The sequence below is a fragment of the Bidens hawaiensis genome, unplaced genomic scaffold (genome assembly GCF_021521415.1).
Source record: "Bidens hawaiensis isolate Kalapana, Puna unplaced genomic scaffold, B.hawaiensis_p1.1 tig00020513_1, whole genome shotgun sequence".
NCBI lineage: Eukaryota > Viridiplantae > Streptophyta > Magnoliopsida > Asterales > Asteraceae > Bidens > Bidens hawaiensis.
In genome coordinates this window covers 217,420-241,166 of record NW_027493132.1, presented here as the reverse complement: position 1 = coordinate 241,166, position 23,747 = coordinate 217,420, and the positions used below count along the sequence as shown (strand labels likewise).

At 33.9% G+C, this 23,747-nt stretch overlaps 2 protein-coding genes across 7 annotated transcripts; both read left to right on the top strand.

Moving 5' to 3' along the window:
* The first annotated feature begins 5,809 nt into the window (after positions 1–5,809).
* Positions 5,810–11,223, top strand: LOC143560908 (DEAD-box ATP-dependent RNA helicase 15). 6 transcript variants are annotated; one of them, XM_077049102.1, is made up of 12 exons: positions 5,810–5,988; positions 6,081–6,189; positions 7,218–7,318; positions 7,661–7,833; positions 7,919–8,150; positions 8,447–8,565; positions 9,157–9,213; positions 9,310–9,494; positions 9,907–10,051; positions 10,160–10,243; positions 10,364–10,427; positions 11,037–11,223. In XM_077049102.1, the coding sequence occupies exons 2-12, from the start codon at positions 6,083–6,085 to the stop codon at positions 11,045–11,047; spliced, it is 1,278 nt and encodes a 425-aa protein (XP_076905217.1). In that variant the 5' UTR covers positions 5,810–5,988; positions 6,081–6,082; the 3' UTR covers positions 11,048–11,223. The 6 variants fall into 6 exon arrangements, with proteins under 6 accessions (XP_076905217.1, XP_076905216.1, XP_076905214.1 ...); XM_077049101.1 differs by having other exon boundaries at positions 6,078–6,189; XM_077049099.1 differs by having other exon boundaries at positions 6,075–6,189.
* Positions 11,224–12,278: 1,055 nt separating this feature from the next.
* LOC143560894 (uncharacterized) lies at positions 12,279–15,851 on the top strand. The gene is made up of 8 exons (XM_077049087.1): positions 12,279–12,462; positions 12,782–12,894; positions 13,058–13,129; positions 13,258–13,293; positions 14,291–14,336; positions 14,444–14,531; positions 15,371–15,428; positions 15,528–15,851. The coding sequence occupies exons 1-8, from the start codon at positions 12,384–12,386 to the stop codon at positions 15,576–15,578; spliced, it is 543 nt and encodes a 180-aa protein (XP_076905202.1). The 5' UTR covers positions 12,279–12,383; the 3' UTR covers positions 15,579–15,851.
* Positions 15,852–23,747: the final 7,896 nt, after the last annotated feature.

Genomic DNA, 23,747 nt, shown 5'->3' with positions numbered 1-23,747 from the left:
ACTCTACGTCATTGTAGTTACGGGATTATTTTATAAATCATACTAATTAAGAATAAATAGAAAAGCAGGATTCATGAAGATCATCAAGAAACACAGGAAGAAAACTGGGGAATCGTTTAACTTGTCATTTATGCAAGAAGATGATCAAAATATGGTCTTCATTGCAAACTCGCTTGACGAACTTGTGGCAGAGTGTGTACAACTACTTGTGTACACCGCACGCAGAATCTAGTAGTTCGTACCTGAAGAAACGTGGATCGACTCACTGGTAGACGATCAACTTTCCTCGGGTATGAGTATGCTATTTCACCGATGGTTCTCCGGAGTATGAATTCTTCCACCTACAAAACGAGCAGCACCGTGAACTTACCCCTCAGAAAGGGACAGAGGGGTCCTCTTTGGGGTAACCCTCCGGTGTGAGAATAAGAGATTGTAGAAGAAGATAATAATAATCTGAGAGTGAGTAAAGAATTGGAATGTATTTTCTTGCTTACCTCCCCTTGTGGAGGTGGTGTGGTATTTATAGTGCTAGGGTTTCCAATGATTGGGCTCAGATCCCATTAGGGCCTTTTTGGCCTCCTCCTATCGCTTTGCGCCACGTGTCCTTAGGACACCTGGTGCTTTTTCATTGATTATTCTCTGACCCAGGTATTTCACCTGACCCATGTGCAATCACGTGTTAGCACATGGGTTTTGCTGAGTTGTCCACCTTTCATTGGCAGCTGTCAACATCAGCATATTCTTATTCCTTAAAGGATACCTTCTGGAAGGTTGTCTGACGAGCACAATTAAGGTTGTCCTTATCCTGATTTGGATAAGGACGAGGTTGATTATGTGCATGTGTGATATGCGCCTATCCTGAGGATGCGCGAGGTCTTCTCTTTATTCTCACGCGCAGATGTGATATGCGCAAGCATATGTAATATGCGCCACGCGCAGATGCGCCACGCGCAGATGTGATATGCGTGAGCATATATGATGCGTGAGCATGTGATATGCGCCATGCGCATAGGTTTTGGCTTTGTGCCTTCATGATATCTTGATTTCAAGCCTCTTGTCCATATCTTGTGGGTTGACCCGCCCCGCTCGATGTTAAGGCGGGTACGTACCTCTTCAAGCCCCCCCAGTCTAATTTGTGTCTTGTCTCGCGCGAGCGAGGTAAGATAGATATTAGACTTAATAGTTCTCTTTTAATAGGGTTTGTCTTTTCCTTTTTTATTTCTCATCGTTGCGCGAAATTCTATCCTTTTGGTTGAAATGAATCGTCCATGTACGTGGTTGGTTGATGCTGACATGCGTCAGAGATGGAGACGTGTCAGACTTTTCGTGTGCTCGAGGTGCTACAGTTGCCTTTCATGTCCCCTCACACAGATTCTTTTGAACTTTTTGCTGGCTGAGGCTCCATCTGGTTGTTCATTCTCTGGTCTTGGGTTTTTCACCAGGTGAGCCAACTTGCCTGATTTCACATCTCTTTCAATCGCATCCTTCAAATGGTGGCATGCATCGGTGTTGTGCCATGTGGACTTGTGAAACTCACAATACTTGCCACTGTTTGGTGGTCCCTTATAGTGTAGTGGCTTGAGGCTTTTAAACTGGACATTTTCTGTGCTTAACACTTGTGAAGGCGTTTTAGTGAGGGGAGTCCATATTCTTGGTAGAGGTCTGTTAGGCTCTCTGCCGCCTTCCCTCTTGTCACCCTCTCCGCGATTACGAATGTCTTTTTGGGGCTGGGGTGAACTTGGTTGCGCCTGCTTTTCTGCGGGAGAAAAACTGGTTTGTTGCAACCTGGACCATACAGAGTTTTGTTTGCCCCTCCTTTCGTTGTTGCGCGGTGCTTCTGCTTGATGCCCTCTTTCTCTTGCTCTATCTTGGGCAATTTGTTTTTCATTTCGCGCGAAGACTCGCGATGCTTCCATTGGCTTGGCCCAAGTGGTTGGCATGCCATCTCTGCTCACGAGAGCTCTGCGGAGTTGATCACTGCGCGCACCTTGTATAAAGGCCACGCGCAAGAGTTGCTCAGTGATACCTCCAATTGCAAAAGATTCCTGATTGAAACGGGTTATGTAGTCTTCAATGGTTTCATCATTCCTGCGCACGCAGTGCATGATGTCATCAGGGTCGCGCGTGTGTCTGCGCTGCTGTACGAAGTGAGCCTGGAACTTCTCCAATAGCTCTTCGAACCCATCGATTTGTCCAGTCGGCAAGCTTTCGAACCAGACACGCGCTGCGCCCGTGAGGCAGCGAGCAAACATGTGACACCATGTTGGCATCGTCCAGCTTTCTAGGTTTCCAGTGTTGTAAAAACCTTGTAAGAAATCATCTGGATCTGTTGTGCCGTCGTATTTGCCCAAACCACTTGGCATCTTGGTTTTGTGATGAATGGGAGCCTTCGCGATGCGCTCAGTGAATTTTGAATGCTTCACCAAGATGGCTGGCCTGTATGGTGTGGTTACGTCCACTTGCCCTCTCGCTGGTGGGTTGTACGGTGTGTACAGATCCATATCGGCTTTGGCTCCAGGCGCTATGTTCATGTGCGCGCGGAGCTGTGAGCCTCCTGCATGAGTATCTCGCGTCTTCCTCATGCTGTGCACTTCTTCATCACTAAAATCGGCGTGTTCAGTGTGAACAGAGTGACCATCTTCCGGCGCGCGCGCCCTTTTTGTTGTTCCTTGAATGGTTTGCTTATCAAACGCAAGCCTTTGTGTTAAGTCGGCTAACTTTTTGTGTTTGACCAGCTCATTGTATTTATCCATTAAACGTCGTTGTTCGTTTATGAGCCATTCTTTAGGGTCATTGGTTTCAACTTCTGGACCCATTGGTCCTTTTTGTTTTGCGCCGGTCAGATTTTGGAACTTGAGATCGTCTGGAGGAGTTTCAGTCTGGCTATGAGGAGTTGTGATGAAGGGATGGTTACTGGTGGTGCGCGCAGAATCACGCGGCACCCTCAGAAACTGCTGTCCCTCATTAACACCCTCAAGCTCAATATCCTCCAGAACCTGATCGCTGTTTCGAACACCAGAAACCATGGTGAAGTTTTTCAGAGAGAACTGATGAGATGGTGATTTTGTTGCCGTTGTAACAGGTGATGGCGCCAATGAAGAAACGTGGATCGACTCACTGGTAGACGATCAACTTTCCTCGGGTATGAGTATGCTATTTCACCGATGGTTCTCCGGAGTATGAATTCTTCCACCTACAAAACGAGCAGCACCGTGAACTTACCCCTCAGAAAGGGACAGAGGGGTCCTCTTTGGGGTAACCCTCCGGTGTGAGAATAAGAGATTGTAGGAGAAGATAATAATAATCTGAGAGTGAGTAAAGAATTGGAATGTATTTTCTTGCTTACCTCCCCTTGTGGAGGTGGTGTGGTATTTATAGTGCTAGGGTTTCCAATGATTGGGCTCAGATCCCATTAGGGCCTTTTTGGCCTCCTCCTATCGCTTTGCGCCACGTGTCCTTAGGACACCTGGTGCTTTTTCATTGATTATTCTCTGACCCAGGTATTTCACCTGACCCATGTGCAATCACGTGGTAGCACATGGGTTTTGCTGAGTTGTCCACCTTTCATTGGCAGCTGTCAACATCAGCATATTCTTATTCCTTAAAGGATACCTTCTGGAAGGTTGTCTGACGAGCACAATCAAGGTTGTCCTTATCCTGATTTGGATAAGGACGAGGTTGATTATGTGCATGTGTGATATGCGCCTATCCTGAGGATGCGCGAGGTCTTCTCTTTATTCTCACGCGCAGATGTTTCATGCGCAGATGTGATATGCGCAAGCATATGTAATATGCGCCACGCGCAGATGCGCCACACGCAGATGTGATATGCGTGAGCATATATGATGCGTGAGCATGTGATATGCGCCATGCGCATAGGTTTTGGCTTTGTGCCTTCATGATATCTTGATTTCAAGCCTCTTGTCCATATCTTGTGGGTTGACCCGCCCCGCTCGATGTTAAGGCGGGTACGTACCTCTTCAGTACCATAGAAAAATAGGATCATAAACTTCATTTACATAACCATATGTATGCTACACGGTTATGTAAAACCACCTAATTAGTGTTACTCGTAATAAACTTATATGCATATAAGTTCCCAATTTCCATATATGAACGGAAATTTTGGAAAATTTAATTAGGTGGTTAAGAAGATTTATGAAATGATATATTTTATACATGTACTATATGGTTAAATCGATAATAGATACTACAATAGTGATTAAGAGGATTTGTGAAATAATATTTTATACATGTACTACGTGATTATATACGCCGTACGATTATAGTGTCCTTTATAGTAAATATTGTCACGTTATGTGTGTTTTTTTCTTTTTCTTTTTGTTTTTTTAAGAATTTATAGAAAATTGTAATGTATGGCTGTGTTCACTTAAGATCTGAACAAGTCGAATACACTTGATTGAAACTAGAGTTCAACTTCACAGCCAAAGTTCGGGTATCGATAATGAAGATGTAGATGAAAAGGGAAGACATTAAAAATTATATGAGATCGATGTAATTGTCACTTACAGATCACGATTGTAAAAGTATGGCACATGGTTATTAAGTATAAACATAATGAAATAAAACAACTAAAATACCCTTACGTAATGGTCACAATTGATAAATTCACACCCAATAATGCTGGTTAATTCTACGTAGGGGTGTTCTTCGTGTTTTACTTTCGGGTTCCGGGTTTCACGGGTCGAGTTCATCATATTTGAGAACTTTAAATCTAGAACTGAAACATGACCCTTATCTCTATTGGGTTATTCGGATTCGAGTTTGAACGGATTAGGTTAATCGGTTTTCAAAAAATAAAATGCTAAAATTACAACAACACTATCATCTTCACTTATAAGTCGTAACTGAGGCGGATACGATCGAACAATAACCTATAGAAGTGAACAAAAACTGTCATGTGATAAATAGTATAGGGGGTCAACGGTTCTTGTTGGATAGTGTGAGGGCTATCTTTGTGAGTTGTAATAGTTGTCAATATATGTGTTGTACTTAAGCAATGATCATGAATTGAGAAGGGTGTTGATTATTTGAGTAAACTTCTTTTATAATTATTCTTCTTTTCTTGTAATCGAACAACACTTTAATATGTAACAAAAAACGATAAAACAAAACGTGTAGAACTGAACGAACTTGAAATTGATCAAACAAAAAAACATGCAAAATCGTTGTTGAAAAGAAACCGAAAAGATTCATAGAAATTGCATAATAAATAAGCAATTACAACTCATAATTAAAATAAACATAGATATTTAAATTAATAGAATGCCAATTGAAGAGTCGAATGAATCTGTGATATAACACTAAACAAATGAACACACACTATTATTAAAGTATAAAACACATAACATGATTTTTGGGTTGACCCGAAATCCATACACAAGTAACTAGAGGTGAACAAATAAACCGGTTAACTGAACCGACCTGAAAATTGAGCCTAAACCGAACCGGTTTGAAATTGATTATGCAGAAACCGGTTTGGAACCGATTGAAGCCGTAGGTTCGGAATCGTTTTGTTATTTTCTCCACCAAAACTGGTTAACTGAACCGAAACCGGCTAAAACTGGTCAAAACTCGAACCAAAACCTGAAACGATTATAAACCGGTTTTGATTTTTGTTGATAAAACCGAACCGTTTTCAACCCGAACCGTTTATAAGTTTTAAACTGGTTTGTGCACCTCTACAAGTAACCGGTATTCGAACCAAACTAGAATGATTCGGATTCGACTTGTAACTTAAGGCCACGTAGCTTATAAGGGGTAAAAGTGTACTTTCGTATCATACACGAGCATTGGTCTATAAATTTTACTGTAGCTAGCAATTACCTCCGTTGTGATTCGAAACCCTAGATCTCTTTCAGGTGTGTGTTCGTTCTTCTTCTTCTTCAACCAGATATTCGCAATTGGATCTACACACAGCCTCAACAGAGTAGGTGCGTGTTTGCTCGATCTCTTTGTTTAAACAAGGTACATCACATAAACCCTAATTGGCTTGCTGTATTTGAAATAGAAACGGTTGATGACAAATTAGGTGTTTTGTGCAGTAGCAGCAGCAGCAGCCATGGGAGAAGTTAAAGATAACGAATACGAGGAGGAGCTTATTGATTACGATGACGATGAGAAAGCACCTGACTCCGTTAACGGAAAGTCCGAGACCGCCGTCAAAAAGTATGCATTGTTGTGCTAGTGTAATTTATCATTACAAATGCTATTAGTTAGGGTTCGATATTAAGTTTCTGATTTGCTGAAAGCTGGTTATTAAGATTAAACTTCATGAGTGAGTTAGATTAAATGAAAATCTGTATAGTTATTATTATTATTATTATTATTATTATTATTATTATTACTATTATTATTATTTTTCTCTGTTATGTGTATTGTGATGCATTTGCTCGTGAGGTAACATGTATGCTATATTGTAGTTCGATGACAAGGTTACAGTTAGACTTGTTTTTGTGGTCATGATATGTATTAATGCTATTTGTTGTGCTGGTGAAAGAAACGAAGAACGGAAGAAGAGAATCGTGTGATTTTGTTTTACATTAAATCTGAAGTAAAGTATTGCTTAGCTCTTACTATCGAAGTATCTATGTTTAAAAAAAAGATCTATTCTTTCTTAATTTTTTATGTAGTCGACTTGATCAGACAGCTTTCTATTTCAATTGTTAGGTATAGGTTGCAAAATGGGATGGATTGATGGCTTGATTATTTTTATTAATTATTTATAAGTGAATTAGGATTTAGGAGACTAATTGGGATCACAAAACTGTAATATTAATAGTTATAAGTTATTGAATTTTGTTGGATTAAACAATATATGAGGCTGTAAACCGAATTTCAGTTATAACGATTTGTTTTAGTTGTACCTGTTTGGTTTGTTGGGTTCTAATTGCTAATTACATCTCAGGCTTACTGTTTTTGACATGAGTGAGATGAAATTTCCCCTTTCTATGTAGGCAGTTGATGTATTAAATGCATACCTCAACTAAAATAGTTAGGTAGTTTTATGGAAATAATTGTATACGGAAGTTAATCCCTGCTGTGTTGGATATGAACATGCATCGTTGCTTTATGCATTTGACCTGTTAGAAGCTTTTATGACTGATACTAGGTCTCAAACTTTAATTTCTTACAAGTATCTACTGTCACGCACTCATGCCTAATCTAATATACTGTCATTTCACTTAATATTGCAGGGGCTATGTTGGAATTCACAGTTCAGGCTTCCGGGACTTCTTGCTGAAACCAGAGCTTCTTCGAGCTATTGTTGATTCTGGATTTGAACATCCTTCAGAAGGCAAAGTCTCATACTCTCAGTTTGTTTCTATTTCTTAATTAAGCATACTAAACTAAACAGTATAAGTCTGGAGCAACTCTGTAACTGATCTCTTTTTATATAAAGATTTAATGTGTGCATGCCAACAATTTATGTATGTTCTTTTCTGAGTTTCTTGACACTGTACATGTGTACTATAGCTAATTATTTTTCACTATCTGCAACTCTTTTCAGGTAAATATTATTTCCATGTTCATGATTTCAGCCAGATAACTGGCTTGGTAAACCTTTTCGTTATGGGGAAAAAGACGCCATTTTAATTTAAGAAGAATTCATTCGATGGGATTTTCTTTGCTTCATCAGTTCAACATGAGTGCATACCACAAGCTATTCTAGGAATGGATGTCATATGCCAAGCAAAATCTGGAATGGGAAAAACAGCTGTTTTTGTTCTGTCTACACTTCAACAAATTGAGCCTGTGGCGGGTCAAGTTGCTGCCCTTGTTCTTTGCCACACCAGAGAATTAGCTTATCAGGTGAGATTTGCAAACTTTCATTTTGATCCTAACTATTTAAGTATGTTCAGTTCTCACCCATGTTGAACTTTTTATTGCTTCACAGATTTGCAATGAGTTTGAAAGGTTCAGTAGATACTTGCCTGATCTTAAAGTTGCTGTCTTTTATGGTGGTGTGAACATAAAGATCCATAAGGAGCTACTGAAGAATGAATGTCCTCATATTGTTGTTGGAACTCCCGGAAGAGTATTAGGGCTTGCTAGAGATAAGGAACTTGGATTGAAGAACGTGAGGCATTTTATACTTGACGAGTGTGACAAAATGCTTGAGTCACTTGGTATGTTGTCTTTATGATTGCTTTAACATTTTTTTGCTAGTACTTGGTGTATATCTTTATTGGTGTATGTTAAAAGTGTCATTTCTTAACCACTGTCCAAAGGGTAATATGAATCTATACAAATATTATTGATCACTTCATTAAAAAAGCTTAGGTTGTTTTTCTTAATTTATCTCTTATATTCATAATTAACACATTAAGTACCATTTTGAGACACATGCTCAATGGTTTTTTTCTGGTGTATACTGTTCATTTTTGGCACGTATGTTTAATGGTGTTTTACTTGTGGTCTACAGACATGAGAAGAGACGTGCAGGAGATTTTTAAGATGACACCTCATGACAAGCAAGTAATGATGTTCTCTGCTACACTAAGCAAGGAGATTCGACCAGTTTGCAAGAAGTTTATGCAAGATGTAATATATCTTTACTTCTGTTATTTTTTTATTTAATATCATGTATGGTGCCATGTCAAAATGGGCTGCGTGGGTAACAAGCAAAAACATGTTTTTGTAAAGTACTTTTTTTCTTTATTCTATAATCATGCGTGGTGTTCGATATGTCAAAATGGGCTGCCTGGGTGACAAGCAAAAACATGTTTTTGTCAAAGTACTTTTTTTTTCTATTTTAATATCATGTATGGTGTTAGATATGCAATGTTTTTGTCAAGTACCTTCTTTCCAATATACTGTTTTTAATAAGCGATTCCTGGTCAACTACCAGAGGGAAACAATTATTTCTATTATAATTTGAGTTTTGAGTAGAATGTGTATGGGATTCTATGCATTTTAATACAATGTGGGAGAGTTTTTGACGTATTTCATGTATTTTCATTCTAGTTTGACCTGATAATTAAGTTGACCCAATCTAAGTAATTGGGTTGAAGTTGCCACCTCTCTGTGAAATGAAAGATGATCTATTCTTAGTTATAGTTGAGCATGTTTTATTTGTAATTTTAGTAACTACTGAACTAAAAGGAGTTAACAAATGACATTTGATCTTTTCAGCCAATGGAAATTTATGTTGATGATGAAGCCAAATTAACTCTTCACGGGCTTGTTCAGGTACTACTTTATTTGAATCTTGGATAATATTTTCTTGTAAATTGCACAAAGTTGCACTTTTGCTATAAATAACTTTTGCATAATTTTTAATTTAAGCATTACATCAAATTGGGTGAAATGGAAAAAAACCGCAAGCTAAATGACCTTCTAGATGCCTTGGATTTTAATCAAGTAGTCATCTTTGTTAAGAGTGTAAGCAGAGCTGCTGAGCTCAATAAGTTACTTGTGGAGTGCAACTTCCCATCTATTTGTATCCATTCTGGAATGTCTCAAGAAGAAAGGTAAGTACCTTTTTAACATCTGATTAATTGAATTTTAGTTTTTTTTTAAACATAAAAGGCCATGCTTCTATTCTAGACTATTACATGTTATTATTTTGTAAGGGATAATGCATGTGGAGACCATCCATGTTATTTGACTTGTGTTTTTGTTAAGGCTTCCCAAAGATGCCATCTAAAACTGTGTCAGCTGACAAAGATGCCCTTAAAAGTTGAAAAAAGATAATTTTGATGAGGTGACATGTTTATAGGTTCATAAATTTGTTGTATTTTGAGAAATTTCAAGGGCATATTTGTCAGCCGGCATGTTTTTATTAAAATTAGTATGGGAATAAAGCCAAATACATACATGGGTGGCATCTACAAACATGTTACATTGCATATACAAGTTTGACTTTTGAAATTGTTTTGATAGGTTGACACGTTACAAGGGTTTCAAAGAGGGGTTAAAAAGAATCCTTGTTGCAACTGATTTAGTTGGAAGGGGCATTGACATTGAGCGAGTTAATATTGTCATAAATTATGATATGCCAGATTCTGCTGATACTTATCTGCACAGGGTTGGTTTAATCTTTAATAATATTAGACTGATCCGTTACTCATCTCACTGCTTTTTAGGATGCTCAACTGATTTCTCGTGTTTTATGTTTTATTTAATATTTTGGTAGGTTGGAAGAGCTGGCAGGTTTGGCACTAAGGGTCTTGCAATCACTTTTGTAGCATCTGCTTCAGACTCTGATGTTCTCAATCAGGTGATTGTTTTTTAATGTTTTGGATGGTGATTGATGTCAAATACATGATGTTTATCCTATGCAATCCTTATTTTGCTTTGGCTTCCTAGTTTAATAATTTATATCTTTTTTATGTTGCAGGTGCAGGAAAGGTTTGAGGTTGATATAAAGGAGCTTCCAGAGCAGATCGATACTTCAACCTACAGTAGGACTTTTTTTCTTTCTAGTATTCATGCTCTACTTCTATACTAGTACCCAAAATACCTTTTTTCTTAAAAAGTTATTTTTTCAATATAAATTACAAAAAGTGGATATTTCAAAGTATTAATAATAATCTGAACTTTTATGCCATTATAATATATTCATAATTGTAGACTGGCCAAATGGCTGGGCGGGCTGGGTAAAAAATGATTCAGGAACATATATTTTTAGTGATGGTTGAAACTAGCAGGATGCCAGGGTCTACTCAAATTAGTTATTGAGTTTGAAAAGTGTAATAAATTTTAGCATGTCAATTGTGCTTACAGCAATTGTATCATTTAATAATAACCCAATATTTTGTATAACTTGAGGCCAAGGTTTTATGTATTAATTACACCTTAGTTGACTCTTGAGTTTTGACTAGTGTTTATATAAGCATTTTAGTTTCTAGTCTTTGGTTCAAAAAAGTGCACCGACGGGTCTGGCATTTGTTGCAATACTTGTGTTATAAATTTGATTAAAGCAATAGCTGTAACATACTGCTCTCTTATAATTTGTTAATTTTTGTTAATATGTTTATAATAATACTGTTTCTGAACCTTGTTTTTTGCAGTGCCGGCATAAAGAGGTCATTGGGGATGGATTGTAATGGTTTTCAATTTTCTTTGCAAGAAGTGTTAGAAAAGAAGAAAACAACACCAGTGTATTATTTTGTTAGGATTTATGGTATACATTTGAGCAGGCTGTGGATCTAGACCCACCCAGACTGTTTTGATGGTGTTTTGAGCTTTGGATTTTGATCTGTTGAAGTTTTGTTATTAGTAGTTGCTTATAACTTAAATGCGTTAAGTGGATGTTCACAAAAGAATGACCGGATGTTAAAGCTACATTTTTAGAAAAAAAGCCTTCACAAAAGTTAAATGCCGAGACTTCTAAAAACCAAGAATAAATGTAGTTGTAAAAAAGGTATTAACTATTAATACAGGTTAAAAATTTTAATTCTAGATTGTGTAAATCTTAAAATACAAATTTTTTTATTCATAAATTTTTGGTCCTATGTTTTGTACGTTTTATGAATGCTAAAGTTAAGTTGGCTGCCATGTTAAACTTTGTATATAAAATGTATGTAAAACACAATCCTAAATATTAATTTTGAATTTAAGTATTCTCTAGTATATTGAAATCTGTTAAACTACTTGCCCAAAGATATATTATTTTCATATTTTGCTAGGCCGACCATTCTGTAAGAGGGAGTTTTTGGATGGTTTTAGGTTGAGGTTGGTGTGTAACTTCTTAAAGCTGAACACCATGTTGGATTCCATATTTTAAACATGTGATGTTTAGGATTAATATACCAAAAAGTATACGAATTCTGTAATCTTTTAAATTAAATTATTTAACGCTATGCAATGTTTTAAAATACGTATTTATACTTTTTCCTTATTTGCACAATATATTAAATAATAGTTAATTAGTTGTGTTAGATTGAGAAGCATGATGTTTCTTTTTTTTTTAATTGTAACACAATTTTGTAATTGGTTTGTATGCTGTGTCTAGTTTACTCTCTTGCTAGTTTTGCTTTTAGGCACCGATCAATAAAAAGAAGCTAGCCAACCAAACACTAAAACTCCCGCAAACTAACACACTCGAGTACAAGATTACAATAAAAAAGAAAAGAAGCACCAAGTATCCCAATCTACCTCACTAAAAAAGAAAAGGAACACGAAATATTTTAATGTCTTCTTATTGAAACCTTTTGCTATTGAAAATAGCTTCGTTTCAAGCCTTCCAAGACACCAACACAACATTAAAGTAAATTAAAAACAACATTGATGAGAAAAGGTCAAAAACTGTTAAGTGTTGATAACAGTTTGACGAAGAAAACCAAAGACAAGAAAGAAACCAGAGTCAAAAAGTAAAAACTCATCACATCCTCCGATCCGACTGCATCGAGTCAACGATGGGGTTCATCGGAGATACAATCGATTCTTTGAAGTCGTTAAAAGTCAGACAGGCCTTTGAGCAGGTCATCACTCTCGGTATGTATCATCGCATCTCAACCATTCAATTCAATTTGCTCATCCAATCTTGCAATTAGCTTCTTCTGATTTAGGGTTTTGTTTTTACGGTACTCAACATATGAAACCCTAATTGAGAAACCCTAAATTGAATTAAATTAATGGTTTTTAGTTCATTGTGATTTGCGCAAAATGCATAATTTATAATCTGATGTCTTTGTGTTTTTATTATTTTAGATTAATTGTAAAAAATGTGATGCAAATTGGCAGATTGTTATAACCAATTTACCATTTTTTGATCAGATTATTAAAAAGATGCTATTTTTTGGTTTGCCTTTAGGTATGATTGTTTCGTCTGCACTGATTATATGGAAGCTTCTGATGTGTGTTACTGGTAGCGAGTCACCGGTTGTTGTGGTTCTTTCTGAAAGCATGGAACCCGCATTCCAGAGGGTAAGACTGTAATTTTTTAAGTTTGTAAAAATCAAAAGATTGTATTTTTGTAGGTCTTTTGACATTTATCGTGTTTAAAGAATATCACGTAAGATAAATGCCAATGGTGGAATGCTTTTAAAGATTTGTTTTCTTAGAATTGATGCCTGATTTACGTTATGAGGGAGATATTTTGTTCTTAAGAATGGGAGAAGACCCGATTCGGGCTGGTGAAATTGTGGTGTTCAACATTAATGTAAGAATTTTAACTCCTTTTAAGTTTAATATTTTGGTTACATTGTGTATGCCCATTGGAACTTATGCTACTTTTGTGAGTTATATCTTAAGGTTTTTTTCTTTTCTTTTTTTTTTTTTATCATTCAGCGCCGCGAGATTCCTATCGTCCATCGTGTAATCAAGGTATTGCATTTTTCTTGTTTTACATGTTTGTCCTTGTGTTTTGACCAAGTAACATGATGTTACATAGGCATGTAAACAAATCGAACGAATATGAATGAGGCGTGTTCAAGTTTGTTCGTTCTACTTTAACCGAACAAACAATCGAACATGAATGACTAAACTATCAGAGCTTTCTTGTTCATTCGTTAAGAAAATGAATTTGTTCATCTTCGTTTTGCTGACAGTATAATTGGACGGTTCTTGAGCATAAACGAACAAAGATTATTAAACATAGATTTTGTTTTGAATGGCAAATATATACATGCATTGCCTGGGTTAAACCTCCCACTAAGAGGCAAAAGCTAGCCCCACACTGGCGTTATTGAACATAGATAAATGGAGACAAAAGTATATAATTGAGCGGACCCTAATTAAAAGTAAACATGAACATCAATGTATTGAGCCTAAAAATTTAATAAAACTAGACTAAATTGTAGTGGGTAATATTATATATCATAGAATTAAACTAAATTGTAATGGTCCTAAAAGATTTTTATGAATATATACATGAATGGACTTTAATAATTGTAAACTAACGTTCATTAATTAACCTAGACGAACGAACACGAACATTCACAAACATAAAGGAACGAACGAGACTTCTGTTCATGTTTGTTCGTTAAACTAAATGAACACAAAATGTTGTTTGTGCTCGTTCGTTTATCAAATAAACCAACTTCCTGAACAATTCACTGAATTCCTAACTTTTAATTAAGAAGAATGATATTATACATGCTAAATACAGTCATTGTTCGTTCTGTTAAAAATATGATGATTTATTTCAGCTGGGTAATTTATGTGATTGATTTGGTTCATATTTCGTTATCCTGTTTAATATTTTGGATATTTGACCAATAGTCAAACACCACAATACCACATTTACCTTTGGAGATAGGGACTATCGTTTATTCATTTTGTTACTGCTTTAAACGGTGCATCTTTTTGTTTTCTTTTACAGGTTCATGAACGGAATGATACAGCAGATATTGATGTCCTTACAAAAGGTATTATTGTTAGAGATTTAGACGATTTCTCTCTAGAATTCTCTATGACAAGCTTTCTTTTACTCTATCAAGTGATAATTATAATCTTATATTTGGTTTTATCTCAGGGGATAATAATGACCAGGATGACCGAGTTCTCTATGCGCCAGGTCAGCAGTGGCTTCAACGTCAGCATATCATGGGTAGAGCTGTCGGGTAAGACTAAGACGCGTATTTAAAATATTTTACTTACTGATTTCTTTTATCTTTTTTGGCTTCAAGTTTTTATTAGAATGCAAAAACTGGTAGGGCCAACCTGCAAAGCCTTTTTTCTCTTGGTTCTTTTCTCGAATTTTACATATATAAAGAAACCTATACCATAAAGTTATAATTTTAGTTTTCAAAGTAAAGTGATTTAGGAGGTTTTATACATTTTGGTTGGCCTTGGACCCTTTTGACCTTCTTGAACCATTTCCATTTCCGTTAGGGGAAAAGTATAACCTAAATTGACCAATTTATCTTTAAATGGGTCTAAATTTCCAACTGTAATTAATCTAAAATGCTAAAAACCATGGATGTAGATAAATCGAGAGATCACGTGTATCTAGTATTTGACTTTTGTTTTTCATGCAACTTTTTAACATGTGATATTAGCGATTCTGAAATATGTAATGTTGGATCTTCTGATTAAGATAAGAATGAGATGTTGATAGAAACCGAAAACTAAAGTACTGAAATTAAGATAATAGCCACATTCGAGATAGGCTTGATCTCTAATTACAAGGTTAAAGAACCCTAATTCTGATAAACATAAACATATCTTACAAAGGAAAAACAAAGCAATTAACACTAATCTTAAAACGGTTACTAGAAACTGATAAAAACTTCCCCACTACTTTCCCTCCATTATATTCTTTTAATTTATATTGTTTAGGCGGGAACTTGAATATGTGACTTGACCCGTTTACTATTATGGGTATAGACCCGAACCAGGTTCCTATCAGATGTTTATTACTGGCGACTTTTAAGAGCTAAAAACGTTTCTTCATTTACAGATTTTTACCTTATGTTGGCTATGTTACAATCATCATGACCGAAAATCCCATCATAAAGGTATGTATAAATGTCTTGTTTCATGTTAAAGCTATTGATGTTTTCCATTCATTCATTCATTTATTTCTTTTCTTTTCTTTTTTTTTTGCCAATTTACAGTATGCTCTTATTGGCGCTTTGGGTTTACTTGCGATTACATCAAAAGATTGATAATCATGCATCCAAAATTCCCAAAAGTCATCTTACAAATTTATTCCCAGTTGAATAGTATTTATGAACAGATTAAGCCTTAACATTAATGAAATCTAAATTGCAGCCTTGTTAGCTAGCCCAGTTTACTGGGTTAAGTTAGAAAAAAACTAACGTTTCGATGGCGTTTGAAGCCTGAGGGATTGAGAAACTTGTTTATGACTTTCAAAGGCTTTACTTAGCAATTAAATGTTTTTATTAGAATAGCCCTGTGACTGATTTAGTGTTCTTTCATATGAAAAGTGAAAGAAATGCCTACCCATGACACGTGAGCCTGGGCTTATTTAATAAACGAGCTTATTGTAAGGCTTGAGCTAGGGCTTGGGCTTGTAACGAGCTGATCTCGTTTACTGGGTTAAGTTAGAAAAAAACTAACGTTTCGATGGCGTTTGAAGCCTGAGGGATTGAGAAACTTGTTTATGACTTTCAAAGGCTTTACTTAGCAATTAAATGTTTTTATTAGAATAGCCCTGTGACTGATTTAGTGTTCTTTCATATGAAAAGTGAAAGAAATGCCTACCCATGACACGTGAGCCTGGGCTTATTTAATAAACGAGCTTATTGTAAGGCTTGAGCTAGGGCTTGGGCTTGTAACGAGCTGATCTCGTTTACAAGAGGAGGTTTGCAAGAGGAGATATGCCGTGTCTTGGCCATGGCGTATGTAAAAAGCGAGTGAGCGCAAGAGCTGTGGCGTAAACCCAACGTGGTAACATAGTCGGTGAAACGTTGGTACCATGCTTGTGGTGCAGACCATCAATAATTTCTTAAAATGACTTGTTGGGAAAAGAAAAAACATACCTGTTGTTGACTGGGTGTCACGTGTCGCAATTTGTCCCAATTTATAGTCCTCCACTACACATAGCCTAACCGACCGGCTTAGGTCTTTTATTTGATAGGCCCAAATTGTTCCATGACAAGTTTTTGATAGTGAAATTTGCATGCTTAAATTAGATATTTCTATGGTCAATATGACTATTTTATGATACATATCCAAAATAATTTAAAACATAAAGTTCACGTGCTTTTGAAACCAATTAACTAGTAGAACAAAAACAAGCATGACCCCAATATATTATTTGAAAGCATGACAGCACTTATTGGATTTTGAATTTGTTTTAAATATTATATTAGTTAAAACGCTACATTGTTTATGTGATTACCATTGTATACATTTCTTGATAATGAAAAGTAATAGTTGGAATCTTGATGACACGATCTGACCCTGTAAAGGGTTCTTCAATGGTTCATAAACATCTGAAAACCAAAAGATGTGGCAGTTAAAAGAATTAGGGTCATCATAGTGCTCGTAGCCCTATAGTATTAAGATATTTTATAAGATCGAGTCTTCTGATATAATGAAAGTTCAACTCTCATAGTAGATAAAAATTATCGTTAAAAGAAAAAAGAAAAAAAATATAGGGTCCATTTGTGACCTCTTTGTCGATCACGTAGAAAATTATAGTTATATGTTTTTGTTTGATCCTTTTATTCAATTTCAATGAGTTGGTGGTGATGAGGTTACGTGTTTTACTTGTTTATTTTGCATACACTTAATTGACAACAATTGATGCCATACTGAATATACATCACGTCTAACTAAAATTTCGACATATTTTATTACTAGAGAATCATATATAAAAAACGTTTTTGTTTTCATGTATATTTTATATCCACCGGTAATTAGAAATGTATTACAATCTTCACAATCGAGCGAGTGACTAAGCTAGGGCGAAGCTTTAAAGGGGCCCGTTTTTTTTCCAGTAGTCAGCGTTTTTGTCTGAAAATTTTTATAGGTATTGAGTTCGTCCCCACATATCTTGTCAGTTGCATGATATTATACTCCCATGTTCTTCCTGGACTATAGTATGAGAGAAATGATCTTACATGATTTTGTTTTATCAAAGAGCTTGTTGTATTATTTGCCTCTTTAATTATTAGTGAGGAGGCCGAGAACAATATCAATATCAACACAATGTTTAATTTTCTATTCGGTTTAATAAAAGTTTCTTTTTTTCTTTTCGAATGATAAGAGTTTAAATTTCGTAATTTTAAAAGATTGAATCTAATTATCTATATAATTGCCTACCATAAAATTCTAGGTGTCGCTCTCAGGTTGCTCCTCCAATTCTCTAGAGCCACCAGATTGCTTGATTTATAAATGGAGGCTTCTCATGCATTTGACCCGAATTCGCGGGTATGAGTCTTACCAAACCTGGATAGTCTTTAAATGGGTTATAACATCTCATGTATTTGTAAAACTATTTCATAAACAAACAATAATTTTCACGGGTTATGGGTCTCACCAAACCCGGATAACCTTAAACGGGTTATAACATCTCATTTATTTGTGAAATAACCCCTTAATTATCAAAGAATAATTTTCACGGGTTATGTGTCTTACTAAACTCTAATAGCCCTCAAATGGGTTATACGATCTCATTTATTGATAAGCACTTTCATTATCAAACCATAATTTAATTTATCTGCTTTACATGTTCTTCGTTGCTGGTCTATCATCTCCATCGTCAGTTAACTTCCAATACTACCCACCATCGTCAACTACGTCAACGCCTCTTTTTTCATTAGACAAATATTTGAATTCATGTTTGTACATTTAAAAAAATCAACATGCTCGTGTTCGTTTATGTTTGTTCGTAAGAATCTAAAAAACCTAAACATCTAAACTGATAAAACCCAGACGTTAAAAATATATAATAACAAACTAATATATATGTATTAAATTAAAAAAAACTACGTTAACAAATAAAATAATCATTATAAATAGTAAAACAATTAAAACAAAACTTTAAATAAACTCCCGTAACACGGGAAGATCAAACTAGTAATTTTATATTACCTTACATTAACCATTATGAATGTATTCAACTAGGTACACCAATAAATAATTAACATAAGTAATTTCACTTAACAAAAACCAAAAGACAAAACGAATAAAGTAGGTTTAGGTTCAATTATAATACGCATCATACAAGTTGACTAGAGAGTAGCTAGTATTTTATACCTAGCTACTATAGTTTATGATATAACAAATAATATCACCTATTCGGCTATTCACCTATCGATAAAAATAGATCAATTTCACTGTATATAAACCTATGTAAACCACAAGTTCAACAATTGCAAGTTGTTACTTGACTAGCGATATAGACAGGATAAGGTTAGCTTGACTCGTTTCAAACTCTATATGCAAGACTTGTACTCAACTTTTGAGTAAAATTTTTAGTTCGGTTCAAAATTTTATTATTTATTAATTGGTTGGTTATTTAATTTATACACATATATAATTATTTTAACCAAAATGCCATATATTTAGTTAAAATACAATTATTAACATAAATCTTGTGTATTTTGTATGTATATTATTAGAGGGGTCACCTAGACACGTGAGCTAAGGCGAATTTGGACCATGATCCATCCAGACTCGTTTTTTAAATAAATTTAACTTTAGGCTCAAACTCGGACTTGTTCTTATTTAAACTCGACTTGAGTCGATAATTTACCAACCAATATGTAGTAGCTAACAACCTCTTGTCTCATTTATGAATTATGACAATGGAAACATACAAAGTAAAATAAATCAAACTAGTCATATAATTATATATTTTTGGTGGAAACTTGTCGTGGCCACGGTGTCTTAATCATATTTTATGTACATAAAGGCAGAGTTTTCATGTTACATCTATAATTATGTCATTGGGAAATTTTTTTAGCTTAATGACATATTGCGTGTATTGTTTGATTAACTAATCTATCTATAATATATATAAACGAAAACATAAAATCCCTATGTTTCGCGATGTGGTCGCTCCCCCCTTTTTTGGAGTCACCAGATTTGCTTGATTTTTAAATAGAGGTTTCTCATGCATTTGACCCGAATTCATGGATGAGTCTTACCAAACCTAGATATTCCTTAAACGGGTTATAACATCTCATTAAATAAAAAATTATTCTCACCAAATTATTGATGTAAAAATCATATAAAATATGATATACTAAAAATTAATATCTTATTTATTATATATATATATAATTTAATTTTAAAAACCAGTTTTATAGTAAAAAAACTAAACGGGCATTGGGTCTTATCAAACCATAAGAATATTATTAACTTTCATAAATATTATTTATAATTAAAAAAAACAATTTTAGAGTAAAAAAATAAACGAGTCTTGGGTCTCATCAAAACCATATAGCTTTTAAACTGAATTATAACATCTCATTTATTTGTGAAATAATTTATTATCAAACCATAAGTATATTATTAACTTTCATACAATAAAAAAATATAAATTCAAAATTTGGATGAAAGTTAATAATATTGACGTTGCAGGTTCAAAGTATATTGACGTTGCAGGTTTGTTAATTTTAAAGTCACATGTAATTGCAAATTAAAGCAAATAAAGGAAAATCATAGTCGAAAAATTTGGATTTGTATGGTAAACTACAAATTGTTTTTTAAACTGGGATTCGAGCAACAGTGCATAACTTTTTATATAAGACTGGTTTCAAATTTGGATTTAAAATCTTCTCATATGCGTTTGAACTCGGAAAAATATGTATTTTTTTAATTTTCTCCAAACGTTTTTGTATAAATATTGCAAACATAGAGAATACCTATTATATATATGTTGGTGTTTAAAATTAAATTATTGAAGTTGAATATTATAATTATAATCTATATGTATACCGATTTACTATATGAAGTATATGTCATTTATTTATACGATTTTTGTGTGTAGTATAAAGGCTTTTAGCAATAGGAAAATCAATATTTAGTTTTCAATATATTCTTTTATAATTCAGACAAAAATGTTTCAGGAGATATATTAAAAAAAAATAGTTAATCCGGTTAAAAGTCATATACCATGCTTCCAACAAATCCGAAATCTTTGCTTTTTTTTGCTATAAGTTTTTAATATATATATATCGATTAATTAAATATTCCACAACTCCCATTATATTTATTGATAGCAGGTCAAAATTTAAACACTACTTATCCAATATTTTCAACTATTATAAATAAGAATCATTACATTCACTTTATGCAACTTTAAATCTTCTATTATTCTGCTAACTCAGTATAATCATTTTTATTTGAACATGGTTTTAAAATTAGTATGTCTTTGTTATTTTCCATTAATATGAAATGAAAAAAATCAGTTTGTTATATTTTAATTCCCGGTTTTATATGTTGCTTGATTATACAATTGTTAATTGTAAAATATAAAATCAAGTAAAAATTTCATTCACAGAATATTAATGACACCATATTTATCATGATCAATCAATCTCAAATTATAAAAATTATAAGGATGACTATATCATCAAATTTTAGGTAATCTGGTTTTTTCGGATAATCATGTTTTTGGGATAAACATGAACACATGATCTCAAATGACATTATATATATAAATTGATTAAAGGATATGATATTTGATGTGTATGAATATTTTTTTATTAGTTTCATGGATATATTATCATTTATCTAGGGTCTTATTTACTTGAAAAATCTTATTTATCACACGGACAATTATACGTGGTTATATCAAGAGTTATAAGCATATCTATATGTTACAAGCAGACATGGACTAAAGATTTTTTTTGTAATAAACAATGTATACCAACCAATACAATCACAAATGTAGTGTACAAGGACTGTTTTGCTTATTTATAGTATATTTGTGTAGTCTTAGTTATGTAATTTCTGTAATTTTAATGCAATTGTATAAAATATATGATCATTTTGTTAACTATATTTTACTTAATGGTTAAAGTACAAACATTTTCATCAATTACACGTGTAACACACGGACCTCAAACTAGTTAACTAATATATAAATACAATAAACGGTGTCAGCAACCAAGTAGCCGCTTATAGTAATCCTATATTAAATGTGTTTTCTACGACATGATACCTAATTAGTACAAGTTGGCTTACTTGTTCCATTATTTAATGAATTACATACTACGCAACTAATAATAAACTAATAATATTTAATATATAAATTATTATGATTGTTTTAGGCTTAACTAAGATACTGTATTAATATATAGTTTAAAACATTATAAGTTTTTAGCGAATCTTTTATTTAGAACTATTTTTCTAATTAAATAGCAACATATCACAATCCACCCATCTTTATACCATTGTTTAAAGGGTAAACAAGTTGAGTTGTTCATAAAATACTCGAGATCGACTAGCTACAAACTTGAATTGAGTTGAGCTTAAACGAGCTAAAATCTGACTTGAGCTTCTTTTGGAGCTCTTTTAGTAAACAAGAGACTCGAGCTTCACATATCAAACTTTAATAGAGTCACGAGCCTAATCAAGTCTATTACTTTTAAATATTGATTTAAATAAAAATTAATATTATATAAATATATATAAAATTAGATATTAAATAGATAGTCAACGGGCCAAGTCGAAAAAGACATTGAGCTTGTAAAGTACACACAAGTCAAACTAAAGATTTAAAATTAGAGCTATAGATAAGTCAAGCTCAAGTTCTCGTAAGTAAACGAGATTGATCTTCTTACCGCAACTCTGTTGCATCACTATGCATGTGAACATCACTATGCATGTGAAGTTGTGAACATGACATTGAAACCTCTAATAAGACTTACTAGAGTGTTGATCGATACCATCATCCATCAAAGGAAAATGCAAGATGACATGACAAGGATAGCCAAAACGTTTATCCCGATCAAGATCAAAATTTATAAGAAGGAATATATGATGAATTGAGATGGACGATAACGTCATCCCCTCAAAGAACCGACCAAAATCATAAATGGTGACGAGTTATAAGCAGGTTATCGATAAAATCTACTATTATAATAAACAAAAATCATTGTTGTGCCACATGGCACCTAATTGTTTCATTTTATTGCCAAGTGGCATTATTATTGTTCAACTTTGAAAGCAATAACTATCTAATTAAAACAATTAATACATATTATAAACATTCCATATTAATAATTTATCTATAATTTTATAGTTGTAAATAAAGTAAAAAAAATAGAAATAAAAGAACACATGCATGTAGAACTTGTGAAACTCATTTTAGTGTGTGTAAATTTGTGTTGCATGTAGAACTTTGGACGATTCAGAAAGAGCCACGATTAATCTTTACTCATTATTCTGAGCAATACGAAAATTGTTCATCTCATTTGATTATATTTTACTATTAATTCTATATAATAAACTTTTTTTATATGTATTGATAACTTTTGCTAAAGTAACATAATTCAGCACTCAAGGAGAATAATGGATTGATGATGGTGCATATACCAATACTTTTTCTTTATGATCTAATAATTATGTGCATTTTTTTTGTTACGTGTTAACTGATAGTGAAATTTATTATGCTTATTCATTGTCAAAAACTTGTAGCGACTAGAGTTTCAGGTCAAGCTGATATTGAAAATGAGTTGTTTTAATCCCTAAAATAAAGTGGTGTCATGGTGACATTGTGTGTGACATTCGTCAATTTCGAGTCTCGTTTGTATTCGTTTATCATGTAAACCGACCCATTTTGTAAACCAAAGCTTATGATATAATAAAAATGACGGATTTTATGTTACATTATTGTTTTACACTTGTTGATCTTGAAAACATTCTTTTTGGTCCTTAAAACTCCTTAAAATGACTTAAACCAAACATTGGGGACTATTATTGCCATTTACCAAAAACTTGTTTGACCATTTCAACCATCACATGCATCTTTACCCTATTTGTATGAACCATACTCTTACCATTATAAAAGCAAGGCTCCATACACCATTTTGGTTGTTCATCTTCTCCAAAATCTCTCTCAAATCCAAGTATTCATCTTCAACATTTTGTTATTTTGATTTCTTAAGGTCAACTAACTATAGTCTTTCATTTTAACTTGTTCATCTAATATTACTAACACTTGAATATGGTGGTACAACATATATATAATACACACCCCTTATTTCCTTTATTTGTTACTTCACCGACTTCAGTTGGTTAAGTTTCGAATGTCATAAGGCAAGGCTTCATGGAAGACTTCATGTTCTTGATATATATATACACACACATAACTTATTATACATATCACTTATGACTAACTTCTAACCCTTTTA

What these genes read in the sequence shown, in the direction of transcription:
- LOC143560908 (XM_077049102.1), top strand. Translation starts at nt 6,083, where the DNA reads ATGGGAGAAGTTAAAGATAACGAATACGAGGAGGAGCTTATTGATTAC. An exon ending in CAAAATGCTTGAGTCACTTG is followed by an intron (nt 8,151 to 8,446) that starts GTATGTTGTCTT and finishes TGTGGTCTACAG; the next exon opens with ACATGAGAAGAGACGTGCAG. An exon ending in GCAAGAAGTTTATGCAAGAT is followed by an intron (nt 8,566 to 9,156) that starts GTAATATATCTT and finishes TGATCTTTTCAG; the next exon opens with CCAATGGAAATTTATGTTGA.
- LOC143560894 (XM_077049087.1), top strand. Translation starts at nt 12,384, where the DNA reads ATGGGGTTCATCGGAGATACAATCGATTCTTTGAAGTCGTTAAAAGTC. An exon ending in TGAGCAGGTCATCACTCTCG is followed by an intron (nt 12,463 to 12,781) that starts GTATGTATCATC and finishes GTTTGCCTTTAG; the next exon opens with GTATGATTGTTTCGTCTGCA. An exon ending in TTGTGGTGTTCAACATTAAT is followed by an intron (nt 13,130 to 13,257) that starts GTAAGAATTTTA and finishes TTTATCATTCAG; the next exon opens with CGCCGCGAGATTCCTATCGT.